The following is a 19,692-nucleotide window of genomic DNA, read 5'->3' as shown; positions in this document are numbered from 1 at the left end:
CAATGCTGCGGATGCAGGGAGAGTATGCACGGTCACATGGTCAATGCTGCGGATGCAGGGACAGTTTGCACGGTCACATGATGTTGGTGACAGTATGCACGGTCACATGATGTTGGTGACAGTATGCACGGTCACATGGTGTTGGTGACAGTATGCACGGTCACATGATGTTGGTGACAGTATGCACGGTCACATGGTGTTGGTGACAGTATGCACGGTCACATGGTGTTGGTGACAGTATGCACGGTCACATGATGTTGGTGACAGTATGCACGGTCACATGGTGTTGGTGACAGTATGCACGGTCACATGATGTTGGTGACAGTATGAACGGTCACATGATGTTGGTGACAGTATGCACAGTCACATGATGTTGGTGACAGTATGCACGGTCACATGGTGTTGGTGACAGTATGCACGGTCACATGGTGTTGGTGACAGTATGCACGGTCACATGGTCAATGCTGCAGATGTTGGTGACAGTATGCACGGTCACATGATGTTGGTGACAGTATGCACGTTCACATGATGTTGGTGACAGTATGAACGGTCACATGTTGGTGACAGTATGCACAGTCACATGATGTTGGTGACAGTATGCACAGTCACATGATGTTGGTGACAGTATGCACGGTCACATGGTGTTGGTGACAGTATGCACGGTCACATGGTCAATGCTGCAGATGTTGGTGACAGTATGCACGGTCACATGGTGTTGGTGACAGTATGCACGGTCACATGGTGTTGGTGACAGTATGCACGGTCACATGGTGTTGGTGACAGTATGCACAGTCACATGGTGTTGGTGACAGTATGCACGGTCACATGATGTTGGTGACAGTATGCACGGTCACATGGTGTTGGTGACAGTATGCACGGTCACATGGTCAATGCTGCAGATGTTGGTGACAGTATGCACGGTCACATGGTGTTGGTGACAGTATTCACGGTCACATGATGTTGGTGACAGTATGCACGGTCACATGATGTTGGTGACAGTATGCACGGTCACATGATGTTGGTGACAGTATGCACGGTCACATGATGTTGGTGACAGTATGCACGGTCACATGATGTTGGTGACAGTATGCACGGTCAGATGATGTTGGTGACAGTATGCACGGTCACATGATGTTGGTGACAGTATGCACGGTCACATGGTGTTGGTGACAGTATGCACGGTCACATGATGTTGGTGACAGTATGCACGGTCACATGATGTTGGTGACATTATGCACGGTCAGATGATGTTGGTGACAGTATGCACGGTCACATGATGTTGGTGACAGTATGCACGGTCACATGGTGTTGGTGACAGTATGCACGGTCACATGATGTTGGTGACAGTATGCACGGTCACATGGTGTTGGTGACAGTATGCACGGTCACATGGTGTTGGTGACAGTATGCACGGTCACATGATGTTGGTGACAGTATGCACGGTCACATGGTGTTGGTTACAGTATGCACGGTCACATGATGTTGGTGACAGTATGCACGGTCACATGATGTTGGTGACAGTATGCACGGTCACATGTTGTTGGTGACAGTATGCACGGTCACATGATGTTGGTGACAGTATGCACGGTCACATGGTGTTGGTGACAGTATGCACGGTCACATGATGTTGGTGACAGTATGCACGGTCACATGATGTTGGTGACAGTATGCACGGTCACATGATGTTGGTGACAGTATGCACGGTCACATGATGTTGGTGACAGTATGCACGGTCACATGGTCAATGCTGCAGATGTTGGTGACACCGATGCTAATTTCTACTTTGTTCTATAATTCCACTATTAGTTTGTGTATCTTACTGTCTGCAAAAAGCTAGTTGTTTTTGTCTTTGGCAAATTGTGTCTAAAATAAATCTCTTTCGCCACTAATCTGTAACCAGATAGCTAATGCAGCCTGATCCGGAGCTGGTACAGACCTCGATCAGCATGTTGAGGTATATCAGACAGGAAGCCGGGGCGGCAGGGTAGCCTAGTGGCTAGAGTGTTGGACTAGTAACCGGAAGGTTGCGAGTTCAAACCCCCGAGCTGACAAGGTACAAATCTGTCGTTCTGCCCCTGAACAGGCAGTTAACCCACTGTTCCCAGGCCGTCATTGAAAATAAGAATTTGTTCTTAACTGACTTGCCTAGTTAAATAAAGGTCAAATAAATTTAAAAAAAAAAAAAAGCCTTCGTGTTTTTGCTACGTCAAAGCTAAGTAAGAGAGAACATTTCATTTAACATGAATTAGGGTCCACTGGGAAACACATTTATAATGTATTACCACCATAGTGTTTTATATATACACTGCTCAAATAAAGGGAACACTAAAATAACACATCTTAGATCTGAATGAATGAAATATTCTTATTAAATACTTTTGTCTTTACATAGTTGAATGTGCTGACAACAAAATCACACAAAAATGATCAATGGAAATCAAATTTATCAACCCATCGAGGTCTGGATTTGGAGTCATACTCCAAATTAAAGTAGAAAACCACACTACAGGCTGATCCAACGTTGATGTCATGTCCTTAAAACAAGTCAAAATGAGGCTCAGTAGTGTGTGTGGCCTCCACGTGCCTGTATGACCTCCCTACAACGCCTGGGCATGCTCCTGATGAGGTGGCGGATGGTCTCCTGAGGGATCTCCTCCCAGACCTGGACTAAAGCATCCGCCAACTCCTGGACAGTCTGTGGATGGAGCGAGAGATGATATCCCAGATGTGCTCAATTGGATTCAGGTCTGGGGAACGGGCGGGCCAGTCCATAGCATCAATGCCTTCCTCTTGCAGGAACTGCTGACACACTCCAGCCACATGAGGTCTAGCATTGTCTTGCATTAGGAGGAACCCAGGGCCAACCGCACCAGCATATGGTCTCACAAGGGGTCTGAGGATCTCATCTCGGTACCTAATGGCAGTCAGGCTACCTCTGGCGAGCACATGGAGGACTGTGCGGCCCCCCAAAGAAATGCCACCCCACACCATGACTGACCCACCGCCAAACCGGTCATGCTGGAGGATGTTGCAGGCAGCAGAACGTTCTCCACGGCATCTCCAGACTCTGTCACGTCTGTGACATGTGCTCAGTGTGAACCTCCTTTCATCTGTGAAGAGCACAGGGCGCCAGTGGCGAATTTGCCAATCTTGGTGTTTTCTGGCAAATGCCAAACGTCCTGCACGGTGTTGGGTTGTAAGCACAACCCCCACCTGTGGACGTCGGGCCCTCATACCACCCTCATGGAGTCTGTTTCTGACCATTTGAGCAGACACATGCACATTTGTGGCCTGCAGGAGGTCATTTTGCTGGGCTCTGGCAGTGCTCCTCCTGCTCCTCCTTGCACAAAGGCGGAGGTAGCGGTCCTGCTGCTGGGTTGTTGCCCTCCTACGGCCTCCTCCACATCTCCTGATGTACTGGCCTGTCTCCTGGTAGCGCCTCCATGCTCTGGACACTACGCTGACAGACACAGCAAACCTTCTTGCCACAGCTCGCATTGATGTGCCATCCTGGATGAGCCGCACTACCTGAGCCACTTGTGTGGGTTGTAGACTCCGTCTCATACTACCACTAGAGTGAAAGCACCGCCAGCATTCAAAAGTGACCAAAACCTCAGCCAGGAAGCATAGGAACTGAGAAGTGGTCTGTGGTTATCACCTGCAGAACCACTCCTTTATTGGGGGTGTCTTCCTAATTGCCTATAATTTCCACCTGTTGTCTATTCCATTTGCACAACAGCATGTGACATTTATTGTCAATCAGTGTTGCTTCCTAAGTGGACAGTTTGATTTCACAGAAGTGTGATTGACTTGGAGTTACATCGTGTTGTTTAAGTGTTCCCTTTATTTTTTTGAGCAGTGTGTGTGTGTATATATATATATATATACACACACACACACATGTATATATACATACACACATGTATATATATATTCATATATATATATGAAGAACATTTAGGATTTTTGCTTTTCAACAACATTATAACATCTAATACTGTCAAAAATGAAAAATATTGTAATGTGATATTTTAGCCACATCACCCAGACCTGTGTGTGTGTGTGTGTCAACAAGTTGCCTAAGCTTTAGCTGTCTCGGTGAGTTCACTAAGCTTGTGGCATGCAGACAACTCTGGTTCCAAACCCATGTTATGTTTCATTGAGGAAATGTGGATACCTAGTTGTACAACTGAACTGTGCAACTGAATGTATTTAACTTAAATGTGTCTTCCGCATTTTAACCCAACCCCTGCCTTAATCGACATCCACGTCTTCAGCGCCCAGAGAACAGTGGGTTAACAGCCTTGCTCCAGGGCAGAATGACAGATTTTTACCTTGTCAGCTCGGGGATTCAATCCTGCAACCTAGCTACCTGCCGCGCCTCTAGGCTACCTGCCGCGCCTCTAGGCTACCTGCCGCGCCTCTAGGCTACCTGCCGCGCCTCTAGGCTACCTGCCGTCCCTTTAGGCTTCCTGCCGCCCCTGTAGGCACCTTCCGCCCCTGTAGGCTCCCTGCCGCCCCTGTAGGCTCCCTGCCGCCCCTGTAGGCTCCCTGCCACCCCTGTAGGCTCCCTGCCGCCCCTGTAGGCTCCCTGCCGCCCCTGTAGGCTCCCTGCCGCCCCTGTAGGCTCCCTGCCGCCCCTCTAGGCTCCCTGCCGCCCCTCTAGGCTACCTGCCGCCCCTCTAGGCTACCTGCCGCCCCTCTAGGCTACCTGCCGCCCCTCTAGGCTACCTGCCGCCCCTCTAGGCTACCTGCCGCCCCTCTAGGCTACCTGCCGCCCCTCTAGGCTACCTGCCGTCCCTCTAGGCTACCTGCCGTCCCTCTAGGCTACCTGCCGTCCCTCTAGGCTACCTGCCGTCCCTCTAGGCTTCCTGCCGTCCCTCTAGGCTACCTGCCGTCCCTCTAGGCTACCTGCCGTCCCTCTAGGCTACCTGCCGTCCCTCTAGGCTTCCTGCCGTCCCTCTAGGCTACCTGCCGCCCCTCTAGGCTACCTGCCGCCCCTCTAGGCTACCTGCCGCCCCTTTAGGCTACCCTTGTTGTGATGACTGTAGCGGTGGAGACTCTCCTTGATGTGATGACTGTAGTGGTGGAGACTCTTCTTGTTGTGATGAGGTAGTGGTGGAGACTCTTCTTGTTGTGATGAGGTAGTGGTGGAGACTCTCCTTGATGTGATGACTGTAGTGGTGGAGACTCTCCTTGATGTGATGAGGTAGTGGTGGAGACTCTTCTTGTTGTGATGAGGTAGTGGTGGAGACTCTCCTTGATGTGATGACTGTAGTGGTGGAGACTCTCCTTGATGTGATGAGGTAGTGGTGGAGACTCTCCTTGATGTGATGACTGTAGTGGTGGAGACTCTCCTTGATGTGATGACTGTAGTGGTGGAGACTCTTCTTGTTGTGATGAGGTAGTGGTGGAGACTCTCCTTGATGTGATGACTGTAGTGGTGGAGACTCTCCTTGATGTGATGACTGTAGTGGTGGAGACTCTTCTTGTTGTGATGAGGTAGTGGTGGAGACTCTCCTTGATGTGATGACTGTAGTGGTGGAGACTCTTCTTGTTGTGATGAGGTAGTGGTGGAGACTCTTCTTGTTGTGATGACTGTAGTGGTGGAGACTCTTCTTGTTGTGATGAGGTAGTGGTGGAGACTCTTCTTGTTGTGATGAGGTAGTGGTGGAGACTCTTCTTGTTGTGATGAGGTAGTGGTGGAGACTCTTCTTGTTGTGATGAGGTAGTGGTGGAGACTCTTCTTGTTGTGATGAGGTAGTGGTGGAGACTCTCCTTGATGTGATGACTGTAGTGGTGGAGACTCTTCTTGTTGTGATGAGGTAGTGGTGGAGACTCTTCTTGTTGTGATGAGGTAGTGGTGGAGACTCTTCTTGTTGTGATGAGGTAGTGGTGGAGACTCTTCTTGTTGTGATGAGGTAGTGGTGGAGACTCTTCTTGTTGTGATGAGGTAGTGGTGGAGACTCTTCTTGTTGTGATGAGGTAGTGGTGGAGACTCTCCTTGATGTGATGACTGTAGTGGTGGAGACTCTTCTTGTTGTGATGAGGTAGTGGTGGAGACTCTTCTTGTTGTGATGAGGTAGTGGTGGAGACTCTTCTTGTTGTGATGAGGTAGTGGTGGAGACTCTCCTTGATGTGATGACTGTAGTGGTGGATACTCTCCTTGATGTGATGACTGTAGTGGTGGAGACTCTTCTTGATGTGATGACTGTAGTGGTGGAGACTCTCCTTGATGTGATGAGGTAGTGGTGGAGACTCTCCTTGATGTGATGACTGTAGTGGTGGAGACTCTCCTTGATGTGATGAGGTAGTGGTGGAGACTCTTCTTGTTGTGATGAGGTAGTGGTGGAGACTCTCCTTGATGTGATGACTGTAGTGGTGGAGACTCTTCTTGTTGTGATGAGGTAGTGGTGGAGACTCTCCTTGATGTGATGACTGTAGTGGTGGAGACTCTTCTTGATGTGATGAGGTAGTGGTGGAGACTCTTCTTGATGTGATGACTACTGGGGTTGTAATTTTGTGTAGGCAAAACAAAACACCTTTTCAGTCAGACAGGGATTTCCTCAACAGGCACTCACTACACGCACCGCACTCTCTCTCTCTGTGTGTGTGTGTGTGCAGGCTGAGCAGTACTCGGGAGTCATTGGCAGCATCAGAGAGAGAGATGGAACAACAGAGGAAGCAGCACTCTGTGACGGTAGACAAACTACTGCTGCAGACACACAACCTAGAGACCGCCCTGAAGACTGACCGCCTGGTTATTACTGAGGAGAGGTACACACACACACACAACCTAGAGACCGCCCTGAAGACTGATCGCCTGGTTATTACTGAGGAGAGGTACACACACAACCTAGAGACCGCCCTGAAGACTGACCGCCTGGTTATTACTGAGGAGAGGTACACACACACACACAACCTAGAGACCGCCCTGAAGACTGACCGCCTGGTTATTACTGAGGAGAGGTACACACACAACCTAGAGACCGCCCTGAAGACTGATCGCCTGGTTATTACTGAGGAGAGGTACACACACACACACACAACCTAGAGACCGCACTGAAGACTGACCGCCTGGTTATTACTGAGGAGAGGTACACACACACACAACCTAGAGACTGCCCTGAAGACTGACCGCCTGGTTATTACTGAGGAGAGGTACACACACAACCTAGAGACCGCCCTGAAGACTGACCGCCTGGTTATTACTGAGGAGAGGTACACACACACACACAACCTAGAGACCGCCCTGAAGACTGACCGCCTGGTTATTACTGAGGAGAGGTACACACACAACCTAGAGACCGCCCTGAAGACTGACCGCCTGGTTATTACTGAGGAGAGGTACACACACACACACACAACCTAGAGACCGCACTGAAGACTGACCGCCTGGTTATTACTGAGGAGAGGTACACACACACACACAACCTAGAGACCGCACTGAAGACTGACCGCCTGGTTATTACTGAGGAGAGGTACACACACACACACAACCTAGAGACTGCCCGCCTGGTTGTTACTGAAGAGGTACACACTAATCCATATTGTGATAATAATAATGTCTTCCAGGAGGAAGCTTGCCCAGCTGCAGCACGCCTACACCTGTCTGTTTAAGGACTACGACACCAAACTCAAGACTGAGGTGTGTGGCAGAGGGGGGGTGTGTGTGGCGGTGTGTGTGGCAGAGGGTGTGTGTGGCGGTGTGTGTGGCGGTGTGTGTGGCGGTGTGTGTGGCGGTGTGTGTGTGTGTGTGTGGCGGTGTGTGTGGCAGAGGGTCTGTGTGTGTGTGTGGCAGAGGGTGTGTGTGTGTGTGTGTGTGTGTGTCAGAGGGTGTGTGTGGCGGTGTGTGTGTGTGTGGCAGAGGGTGTGTGTGTGTGTGGCAGAGGGTGTGTGTGTGTGTGGCAGAGGGTGTGTGTGTGTGTGTGTGGCAGAGGGTGTGTGTGTGTGTGGCAGAGGGTGTGTGTGTGTGTGTTTTGGCAGAGGGTGTGTGTGTGTGTGGCAGAGGGTGTGTGTGTGTGTGTGGCAGAGGGTGTGTGTTAGAGGTCGACCGATTAATCGGAATGGCCGATTAATTAGGGCCGATTTCAAGTTTTCATAACAATCGAAAATCTGTATTTTTGGGCACCGATTTAGCTGATTTATAATTAAAATACAAAATATATATATATATATATATATATATATATATATATATATATATATATATATATATATATATATATATATATATATATATATATATATATATATATATATATATATATATATATATATATATATATATATATATATTTTTTTTTTTTTTTTTACATTTAACCTTTATTTAACCAGGCAAGTCAGTTAAGAACAAATTCTTATTTTCAATGACGGCCTGGGAACGGTGGGTTAACTGCCTTGTTCAGGGGCAGAACGACAGATTTTTACCTTGTCAGCTCGGGGGATCCAATCTTGCAACCTTACAGTTAACTAGTCCAACGCAATAACCACCTGCCTCTCATTGAAGCCAAGGTAAGTTGCTAGCTAGCATTAAACTTATCTTGTAAAAAACAATCAATCATAATCACTAGTTAACTACACATGGTTGATGATATTACTAGTTTATCTAGCATGTCCTGCGTTGCATATAATTGATGCGGTGCGTATCGTTGCTCCAATGTGTACATAACCATGAACATCAATGCCTTTCTTAAAATCAATACAGACAATTATATATTTTTAAACCTGCATATTTAGTTAATATTGCCTGCTAACATGATTTTCTTTTAACTATGGAAATTGTCACTTCTCTTGCGTTCTGTGCAACAGAGTCGGAGTATATGCAGCAGTTTGGGCCGCCGGGCTCGTTGCGAACTGTGTGAAGACTATTTCTTCCTAACAAAGACAGCCAACTTCGCCAAACGGGGAAATGATTTAACAAAAACACAATCGTTGCACAAATGTACCTAACCATAAACATCAACGCCTTTCTTAAAATCGATTTATTTTTTTAAACCTGCATATTTAGCTAAGAAATTAATGTTAAGCAGGCAATATTAACCAGGGAAATTGTGTCACTTCTCTTGCGTTCATTGCACGCAGAGTCAGGGTATATACAACAGTTTGGGCCGCCAGGCTCGTTGCGAGCAATACTAAAGTGCCTATAAGTACATCCAATAGTCAAAGGTTAATGAAATACAAATGGTATAGAGGGAAATAGTCCTATAATTCCTATAATAACTACAACCTAAAACTTCTTACCTGGGAATATTGAAGACTCATGTTAAAAGGAACCACCAGCTTTCATATGTTCTCATGTTCTGAGCAAGGAACTGAAACGTTAGCTTTCTTACATGACACATATTGCACTTTTACTTTCTTCTCCAACACTTTGTTTTTGCATTATTTAAATCAAATTGAACATGTTTCATTATCTACTTGAGGCTAAATTGATTTTATTGATGTATTATATTAAGTTAAAATAAGAGTTCAGTATTGTTGTAATTGTCATTATTACAAATAAATACAATTCGGACGATTTTTTAAATATATTTTTTGCCCTCCAATAATCGGTCGACCTCTAGTGTGTGGCAGAGGGTGTGTGTGTGTGTGTGTGTGGCAGAGGAAGAGACAACAGTCACTAATAACACCATGTGTGTGTAGGGAGGAGACATGGTTGTTCGTCTGGAGGAGGCAGAGAGAGCTTTGGCTCTGAAACAGGATCTGATTGACAAGCTGAAGGAAGAGGTGGAGCAACAGAGAGGATCTCTAGAGACCGTTCCTGTTCTGACTGCCCAGGTACACACACTCACCCCTGTTCACACTGTCCAGGTACACACACTCACCCCTGTTCTAACCCCTGTTCTCACTGCCCAGGTACACACACTCACCCCTGTTCTCACTGCCCAGGTACACACACTCACCCCTGTTCTCACTGCCCAGGTACACACACTCACCCCTGTTCTCACTGCCCAGGTACACACACTCACCCCTGTTCTCACTGCCCAGGTACACACACTCACCCCTGTTCTCACTGCCCAGGTACACACACTTGCCCCTGTTCTGACTGCCCAGGTACACACACTCACCCCTGTTCTCACCCCTGTTCTGACTGCCCAGGTACACACACTCACCCCTGTTCACAGTGCCCAGGTACACACACTCACCCCTGTTCACACTGCCCAGGTACACACACTCACCCCTGTTAAAACTGCCCAGGTACACACACCCACCACTGTTCTCACTACCCAGGTACATTACAACCTCTATTCTCTCTCCATTACCCTGGCATTACAACCTCTATTCTCTACCCATTACCCTGGCATTACAACCTCTATTCTCTCCCCATTACCCTGGAATTACAACCTCTCCCCATTACCCTGGCATTACAACCTCTACTCTCTATCCATTATCCTGGCATTACAACCTCTATTCTCTACCCTGGCATTACAACCTCTATTCTCTACCCATTACCCTGGCATTACAACCTATATTCTCTACCCTGGCATTACAACCTCTATTCTCTACCCTGGCATTACAACCTCTACCCATTACCCTGGCATTACAACCTCTATTCTCTACCCATTACCCTGGCATTACAAACTCTATTCTCTACCCATTACCCTGGCATTACAACCTATATTCTCTACCCTGGCATTACAACCTCTATTCTCTACCCTGGCATTACAACCTCTACCCATTACCCTGGCATTACAACTTATATTCTCTACCCTGGCATTACAACCTCTATTCTCTATCCATTACCCTGGCATTACAACCTCTTCTCTACCCATTACCCTGGCATTACAACCTCTATTCTCTACCCATTACCCTGGCATTACAACCTCTATTCTCTATCCATTACCCTGGCATTACAACCTCTATTCTCTATCCATTACCCTGGCATTACAACTTCTATTCTCTACCCTGGCATTACAACCTCTATTCTCTACACATTACCCTGGCATTACAACCTCTATTCTCTACCCTGGCATTACAACCTCTATTCTCTACCTGGCATTACAACCTCTATTCTCTACCCATTACCCTGGCATTACAACCTCTATTCTCTACCCATTACCCTGGCATTACAACCTATATTCTCTACCCTGGCTTTACAACCTCTATTCTCTACCCTGGCTTTACAACCTCTATTCTCTACCCTGGCATTACAACCTCTATTCTCTACCCATTACCCTGGCATTACAACCTCTATTCTCTACACATTACCCTGGCATTACAACCTCTATCCATTACCCTGGCATTACAACCTCTATTCTCTACCTGGCATTACAACCTCTATTCTCTACCCATTACCCTGGCATTACAACCTCTATTCTCTACCCATTACCCTGGCATTACAACCTATATTCTCTACCCTGGCATTACAACCTCTATTCTCTACCCTGGCATTACAACCTCTACCCATTACCCTGGCATTACAACTTCTATTCTCTACCCTGGCATTACAACCTCTATTCTCTACCCATTACCCTGGCATTACAACCTCTATTCTCTACCCATTACCCTGGCATTGCAACCTCTATTCTCTATCCATTACCCTGGCATTACAACCTCTATTCTCTACCTATTACCTTGGCATTACAACCTCTATTCTCTACCCATTACCCTGGCATTACAACCTCTATTCTCTATCCATTACCCTGGCATTACAACCTCTATTCTCTATCCATTACCCTGGCATTACAACCTCTATTCTCTATCCATTACCCTGGCATTACAACCTCTATTCTCTACCCTGGCTTTACAACCTCTATTCTCTACCCTGGCATTACAACCTCTATTCTCTACCCATTACCCTGGCATTACAACCTCTATTCTCTACACATTACCCTGGCATTACAACCTCTATTCTCTACCTGGCATTACAACCTGTATTCTCTACCCTGGCATTACAACCGCTACTCTCTACCCATTACCCTGGCATTACAACCTATATTCTCTACCCTGGCATTACAACCTCTACTCTCTACCCATTACCCTGGCATTACAACCTCTATTCTCTCCCCATTACCCTGGAATTACAACCTCTCCCCATTACCCTGGCATTACAACCTCTACTCTCTATCCATTATCCTGGCATTACAACCTATATTCTCTACCCTGGCATTACAACCTCTATTCTCTACCCACTACCCTGGCATTACAACCTCTATTCTCTACCCTGGCATTACAACCTCTATTCTCTATCCATTACCCTGGCATTACAACCTCTATCCATTACCCTGGCATTACAACCTCTATTCTCTACCTGGCATTACAACCTCTATTCTCTACCCATTACCCTGGCATTACAACCTCTATTCTCTACCCATTACCCTGGCATTACAACCTATATTCTCTACCCTGGCATTACAACCTCTATTCTCTACCCTGGCATTACAACCTCTACCCATTACCCTGGCATTACAACTTCTATTCTCTACCCTGGCATTACAACCTCTATTCTCTACCCATTACCCTGGCATTACAACCTCTATTCTCTACCCATTACCCTGGCATTGCAACCTCTATTCTCTATCCATTACCCTGGCATTACAACCTCTATTCTCTACCTATTACCTTGGCATTACAACCTCTATTCTCTACCCATTACCCTGGCATTACAACCTCTATTCTCTATCCATTACCCTGGCATTACAACCTCTATTCTCTATCCATTACCCTGGCATTACAACCTCTATTCTCTATCCATTACCCTGGCATTACAACCTCTATTCTCTATCCATTACCCTGGCATTACAACCTCTATTCTCTACCCTGGCTTTACAACCTCTATTCTCTACCCTGGCTTTACAACCTCTATTCTCTACCCTGGCATTACAACCTCTATTCTCTACCCATTACCCTGGCATTACAACCTCTATTCTCTACACATTACCCTGGCATTACAGCCTCTATTCTCTACACATTACCCTGGCATTACAACCTCTATTCTCTACCTGGCATTACAACCTCTATTCTCTACCCTGGCATTACAACCTCTACTCTCTACCCATTACCCTGGCATTACAACCTATATTCTCTACCCTGGCATTACAACCTCTACTCTCTACCCATTACCCTGGCATTACAACCTCTATTCTCTCCCCATTACCCTGGAATTACAACCTCTCCCCATTACCCTGGCATTACAACCTCTACTCTCTATCCATTATCCTGGCATTACAACCTATATTCTCTACCCTGGCATTACAACCTCTATTCTCTACCCACTACCCTGGCATTACAACCTCTATTCTCTACCCTGGCATTACAACCTCTATCCTCTACCCTGGCATTACAACCTCTATTCTCTACCCTGGCATTACAACCTCTATTCTCTACCCTGGCATTACAACCTCTATTCTCTACCCTGGCATTACAACCTCTATTCTCGATCCATTACCCTGGCATTACAACCTCTATTCTCTACCCTGGCATTACAACCTCTATTCTCTATCCATTACCCTGGCATTACAACCTCTATTCTCTACCCATTACCCTGGCATTACAACCTGTATTCTCTACCCTGGCATTACAACCTCTATTCTCTATCCATTACCCTGGCATTACAACCTCTATTCTCTACCCATTACCCTGGCATTACAACCTCTATTCTCTACCCATTACCCTGGCATTACAACCTCTATTCTCTACCCATTACCCTGGCATTACAACCTGTATTCTCTACCCTGGCATTACAACCTCTATTCTCTACCCTGGCATTACAACCTCTACCCATTACCCTGGCATTACAACGTCTATTCTCTACCCTGGCATTACAACCTCTATTCTCGATCCATTACCCTGGCATTACAACCTCTATTCTCTACCCTGGCATTACAACCTCTATTCTCTATCCATTACCCTGGCATTACAACCTCTATTCTCTACCCATTACCCTGGCATTACAACCTGTATTCTCTACCCTGGCATTACAACCTCTATTCTCTACCCATTACCCTGGCATTACAACCTCTATTCTCTACCCATTACCCTGGCATTACAACCTCTATTCTCTACCCATTACCCTGGCATTACAACCTATATTCTCTACCCATTACCCTGGCATTAAAACCTCTATTCTCTACCCATTACCCTGGCATTACAACCTCTATTCTCTATCCATTACCCTGGCATTACAACCTCTATTCTCTACCTATTACCTTGGCATTACAACCTCTTTTCTCTACCCATTACCCTGGCATTACAACCTCTATTCTCTATCCATTACCCTGGCATTACAACCTTTATTCTCTACCTATTACTTGGCATTACAACCTCTATTCTCTACCCATTACCCTGGCATTACAACCTCTATTCTCTATCCATTACCCTGGCATTACAACCTCTATTCTCTACACATTACCCTGGCATTACAACCTCTATTCTCTACCCATTAGCCAGGCATTACAACCTCTATTCTCTACCCATTACCCTGGCATTACAACCTCTACTCTCTATCCATTACTCTGGCATTACAACCTCTATTCTCTACCCTGGCATTACAACCTCTATTCTCTACCCTGGCATTACAACCTCTATTCTCTACCCATTACCCTGGCATTACAACCTCTATTCTCTATCCATTACCCTGGCATTACAACCTATATTCTCTACCTATTACCTTGGCATTACAACCTCTATTCTCTACCCATTACCCTGGCATTACAACCTCTATTCTCTATCCATTAGCCAGGCATTACAACCTCTATTCTCTACCCATTACCCTGGCATTACAACCTCTATTCTCTATCCATTACCCTGGCATTACAACCTCTATTCTCTACCCTGGCATTACAACCTCTATTCTCGATCCATTACCCTGGCATTACAACCTCTATTCTCTACCCTGGCATTACAACCTCTATTCTCTATCCATTACCCTGGCATTACAACCTCTATTCTCTACCCATTACCCTGGCATTACAACCTGTATTCTCTACCCTGGCATTACAACCTCTATTCTCTATCCATTACCCTGGCATTACAACCTCTCTCTACCCATTACCCTGGCATTACAACCTCTATTCTCTACCCATTACCCTGGCATTACAACCTCTATTCTCTACCCATTACCCTGGCATTACAACCTGTATTCTCTACCCTGGCATTACAACCTCTATTCTCTACCCTGGCATTACAACCTCTACCCATTACCCTGGCATTACAACTTCTATTCTCTACCCTGGCATTACAACCTCTATTCTCGATCCATTACCCTGGCATTACAACCTCTATTCTCTACCCTGGCATTACAACCTCTATTCTCTATCCATTACCCTGGCATTACAACCTCTATTCTCTACCCATTACCCTGGCATTACAACCTGTATTCTCTACCCTGGCATTACAACCTCTATTCTCTACCCTGGCATTACAACCTCTACCCATTACCCTGGCATTACAACTTCTATTCTCTACCCTGGCATTAAAACCTCTATTCTCTACCCATTACCCTGGCATTACAACCTCTATTCTCTACCCATTACCCTGGCATTACAACCTCTATTCTCTACCTATTACCTTGGCATTACAAACTCTATTCTCTACCCATTACCCTGGCATTACAACCTCTATTCTCTATCCATTACCCTGGCATTACAACCTCTATTCTCTATCCATTACCCTGGCATTACAACCTCTATTCTCTACCCTGGCATTACAACCTCTATTCTCTACCCTGGCATTACAACCTCTACCCATTACCCTGGCATTACAACTTCTATTCTCTACCCTGGCATTACAACCTCTATTCTCTATCCATTACCCTGGCATTACAACCTCTATTCTCTATCCATTACCCTGGCATTACAACCTCTATTCTCTACCCTGGCTTTACAACCTCTATTCTCTACCCTGGCTTTACAACCTCTATTCTCTACCCATTACCCTGGCATTACAACCTCTATTCTCTACCCATTACCCTGTCATTACAACCTCTATTCTCTACACATTACCCTGGCATTACAACCTCTATTCTCTACCTGGCATTACAACCTCTATTCTCTACCCATTAGCCAGGCATTACAACCTCTATTCTCTACCCATTACCCTGGCATTACAACCTCTACTCTCTATCCATTACCCTGGCATTACAACCTCTATTCTCTACCCTGGCATTACAACCTCTATTCTCTACCCTGGCATTACAACCTCTATTCTCTACCCATTACCCTGGCATTACAACCTCTATCCATTACCCTGGCATTACAACCTCTATTCTCTACCCATTACCCTGGCATTACAACCTCTATTCTCTACCTATTACCTTGGCATTACAACCTCTATTCTCTACCCATTACCCTGGCATTACAACCTCTATTCTCTATCCATTACCCTGGCATTACAACCTCTATTCTCTATCCATTACCCTGGCATTACAACCTCTATTCTCTACACATTACCCTGGCATTACAACCTCTATTCTCTACCCATTAGCCAGGCATTACAACCTCTATTCTCTACCCATTACCCTGGCATTACAACCTCTACTCTCTATCCATTACCCTGGCATTACAACCTCTATTCTCTACCCTGGCATTACAACCTCTATTCTCTACCCTGGCATTACAACCTCTACCCATTACCCTGGCATTACAACTTCTATTCTCTACCCTGGCATTACAACCTCTATTCTCTACCCATTACCCTGGCATTACAACCTCTATTCTCTACCCATTACCCTGGCATTACAACCTCTATTCTCTACCCATTACCCTGGCATTACAACCTCTATTCTCTATCCATTACCCTGGCATTACAACCTCTATTCTCTATCCATTACCCTGGCATTACAACCTCTATTCTCTACCCTGGCTTTACAACCTCTATTCTCTACCCTGGCTTTACAACCTCTATTCTCTACCCATTACCCTGGCATTACAACCTCTATTCTCTACCCATTACCCTGTCATTACAACCTCTATTCTCTACACATTACCCTGGCATTACAACCTCTATTCTCTACCTGGCATTACAACCTCTATTCTCTACCCATTAGCCAGGCATTACAACCTCTATTCTCTACCCATTACCCTGGCATTACAACCTCTACTCTCTATCCATTACCCTGGCATTACAACCTCTATTCTCTACCCTGGCATTACAACCTCTATTCTCTACCCTGGCATTACAACCTCTATTCTCTACCCATTACCCTGGCATTACAACCTCTATCCATTACCCTGGCATTACAACCTCTATTCTCTACCTGGCATTACAACCTCTATTCTCTACCCATTACCCTGGCATTACAACCTCTATTCTCTACCCATTACCCTGGAATTACAACCTCTATTCTCTACCCTGGCATTACAACCTCTACTCTCTACCCATTACCCTGGCATTACAACCTATATTCTCTACCCTGGCATTACAACCTCTACTCTCTACCCATTACCCTGGCATTACAACCTCTATTCTCTCCCCATTACCCTGGAATTACAACCTCTCCCCATTACCCTGGCATTACAACCTCTATTCTCTACCCTGGCATTACAACCTCTATTCTCTACCCACTACCCTGGCATTACAACCTCTATTCTCTACCCTGGCATTACAACCTCTATCCTCTACCCTGGCATTACAACCTCTATTCTCTACCCTGGCATTACAACCTCTATTCTCTACCCTGGCATTACAACCTCTATTCTCTACCCTGTCATTACAACCTCTATTCTCGATCCATTACCCTGGCATTACAACCTCTATTCTCTACCCTGGCATTACAACCTCTATTCTCTATCCATTACCCTGGCATTACAACCTCTATTCTCTACCCATTACCCTGGCATTACAACCTGTATTCTCTACCCTGGCATTACAACCTCTATTCTCTATCCATTACCCTGGCATTACAACCTCTATTCTCTACCCATTACCCTGGCATTACAACCTCTATTCTCTACCCATTACCCTGGCATTACAACCTCTATTCTCTACCCATTACCCTGGCATTACAACCTCTATTCTCTACCCATTACCCTGGCATTACAACCTGTATTCTCTACCCTGGCATTACAACCTCTATTCTCTACCCTGGCATTACAACCTCTATTCTCTACCCATTACCCTGGCATTACAACCTCTATTCTCTACCCATTACCCTGGCATTACAACCTCTATTCTCTATCCATTACCTTGGCATTACAACCTCTATTCTCTACCCATTACCCTGGCATTACAACCTCTACCCATTACCCTGGCATTACAACTTATATTCTCTACCCTGGCATTACAACCTCTATTCTCTATCCATTACCCTGGCATTACAACCTCTATTCTCTACACATTACCCTGGCATTACAACCTCTATTCTCTACCCATTAGCCAGGCATTACAACCTCTATTCTCTACCCATTACCCTGGCATTACAACCTCTACTCTCTATCCATTACCCTGGCATTACAACCTCTATTCTCTACCCATTACCCTGGCATTACAACCTCTACTCTCTATCCATTACCCTGGCATTACAACCTCTATTCTCTACCCTGGCATTACAACCTCTATTCTCTACCCTGGCATTACAACCTCTATTCTCTATCCATTACCCTGGCATTACAACCTCTATCCATTACCCTGGCATTACAACCTCTATTCTCTACCTGGCATTACAACCTCTATTCTCTACCCATTACCCTGGCATTACAACCTCTATTCTCTACCCATTACCCTGGCATTACAACCTATATTCTCTATCCATTACCCTGGCATTACAACCTCTACTCTCTACCCATTACCCTGGCATTACAACCTCTATTCTCTCCCCATTACCCTGGCATTACAACCTCTACTCTCTATCCATTATCCTGGCATTACAACCTATATTCTCTACCCTGGCATTACAACCTCTATTCTCTATCCATTACCTTGGCATTACAACCTCTATTCTCTACCCTGGCATTACAACCTCTATTCTCTACCCTGGCATTACAACCTCTATTCTCTACCCTGGCATTACAACCTCTATTCTCTACCCTGGCATTACAACCTCTATCCATTACCCTGGCATTACAACCTCTATTCTCTACCCTGGCATTACAACCTCTATTCTCTACCCTGGCATTACAACCTCTGTATTTGTGACCTTCTTAAATTTGAATCCCTCTTGACTGTCATGGGATTTGTAAATTCAAATAAAATATTTAAAGTGTGTGTGTGTGTGTCAGGCTGAGATCTACAAGGCAGACTTCCTAGCGGAGCGGGAGGCCAGAGAGAAGTTGAACCAGAGGAAGGAGGAGCTTCAGGACCAGCTGAACACAGCGTTGGCTGAGATGGAGCGTCTGAAACAGGAGGAGACCTCAAGGTAACACACACACACACACACACTGGAATGGGATGTGTGAATTCAAATAAAGTATTTCATGTGTGTGTGTGTGTGTGTGTGTGTGTGTTTCAGGGCTCGGATGGAGAAGATGCAGCAGAGACACCTGGAGGTCTTCAGACCACCACGACCCCACATCACCCCCCAATCAGGTATACCCGACGACCCCACATCACCCCCCAATCAGGTACACACCACGACCCCACATCACCCCCCAATCAGGTACACACACCCCCCCACCACGACCCCACATCACCCCCCCAACCAGGTACACACACCCCAACACCACGACCCCACATCACCCCCCAACCAGGAACACATGACCCCACATCACCGCCCAACCAGGAACACCCCCCCCCCCACCACCACCACCACGACCC

At 46.0% G+C, this 19,692-nt stretch overlaps 1 protein-coding gene across 14 annotated transcripts in view; it reads left to right on the top strand.

Annotated features, from left to right (window-relative positions):
- Positions 1 to 19,692, top strand: part of ikbkg (inhibitor of nuclear factor kappa B kinase regulatory subunit gamma) — a 54,961-nt gene that overhangs the window by 28,337 nt on the left and 6,932 nt on the right. For 13 of the 14 annotated variants that reach the window (XR_016487563.1, XM_090204067.1, XM_090204068.1 and 10 more), the window contains exons 9-13: positions 6,625 to 6,777; positions 7,576 to 7,648; positions 9,646 to 9,780; positions 19,158 to 19,294; positions 19,388 to 19,464. Coding sequence is in view for 13 of the 14 variants with exons in the window: in XM_090204067.1 (XP_090060193.1) it covers positions 6,625 to 6,777; positions 7,576 to 7,648; positions 9,646 to 9,780; positions 19,158 to 19,294; positions 19,388 to 19,464 (575 nt within the window). In the remaining variant the exon portion in view is untranslated. Of the gene's footprint in view, positions 1 to 6,624; positions 6,778 to 7,575; positions 7,649 to 9,645; positions 9,781 to 19,157; positions 19,299 to 19,387; positions 19,465 to 19,692 lie in introns of those variants that run through there. The other variant, XM_090204065.1, reaches the window with a different exon arrangement.

The sequence above is a fragment of the Oncorhynchus mykiss genome, chromosome 16, assembly GCF_057628025.1.
Source record: "Oncorhynchus mykiss isolate SJ-2025 chromosome 16, ASM5762802v1, whole genome shotgun sequence".
NCBI lineage: Eukaryota > Metazoa > Chordata > Actinopteri > Salmoniformes > Salmonidae > Oncorhynchus > Oncorhynchus mykiss.
Note: the sequence above shows the minus strand (reverse complement) of the source record. Positions and strands in the feature narration are given on the sequence as shown.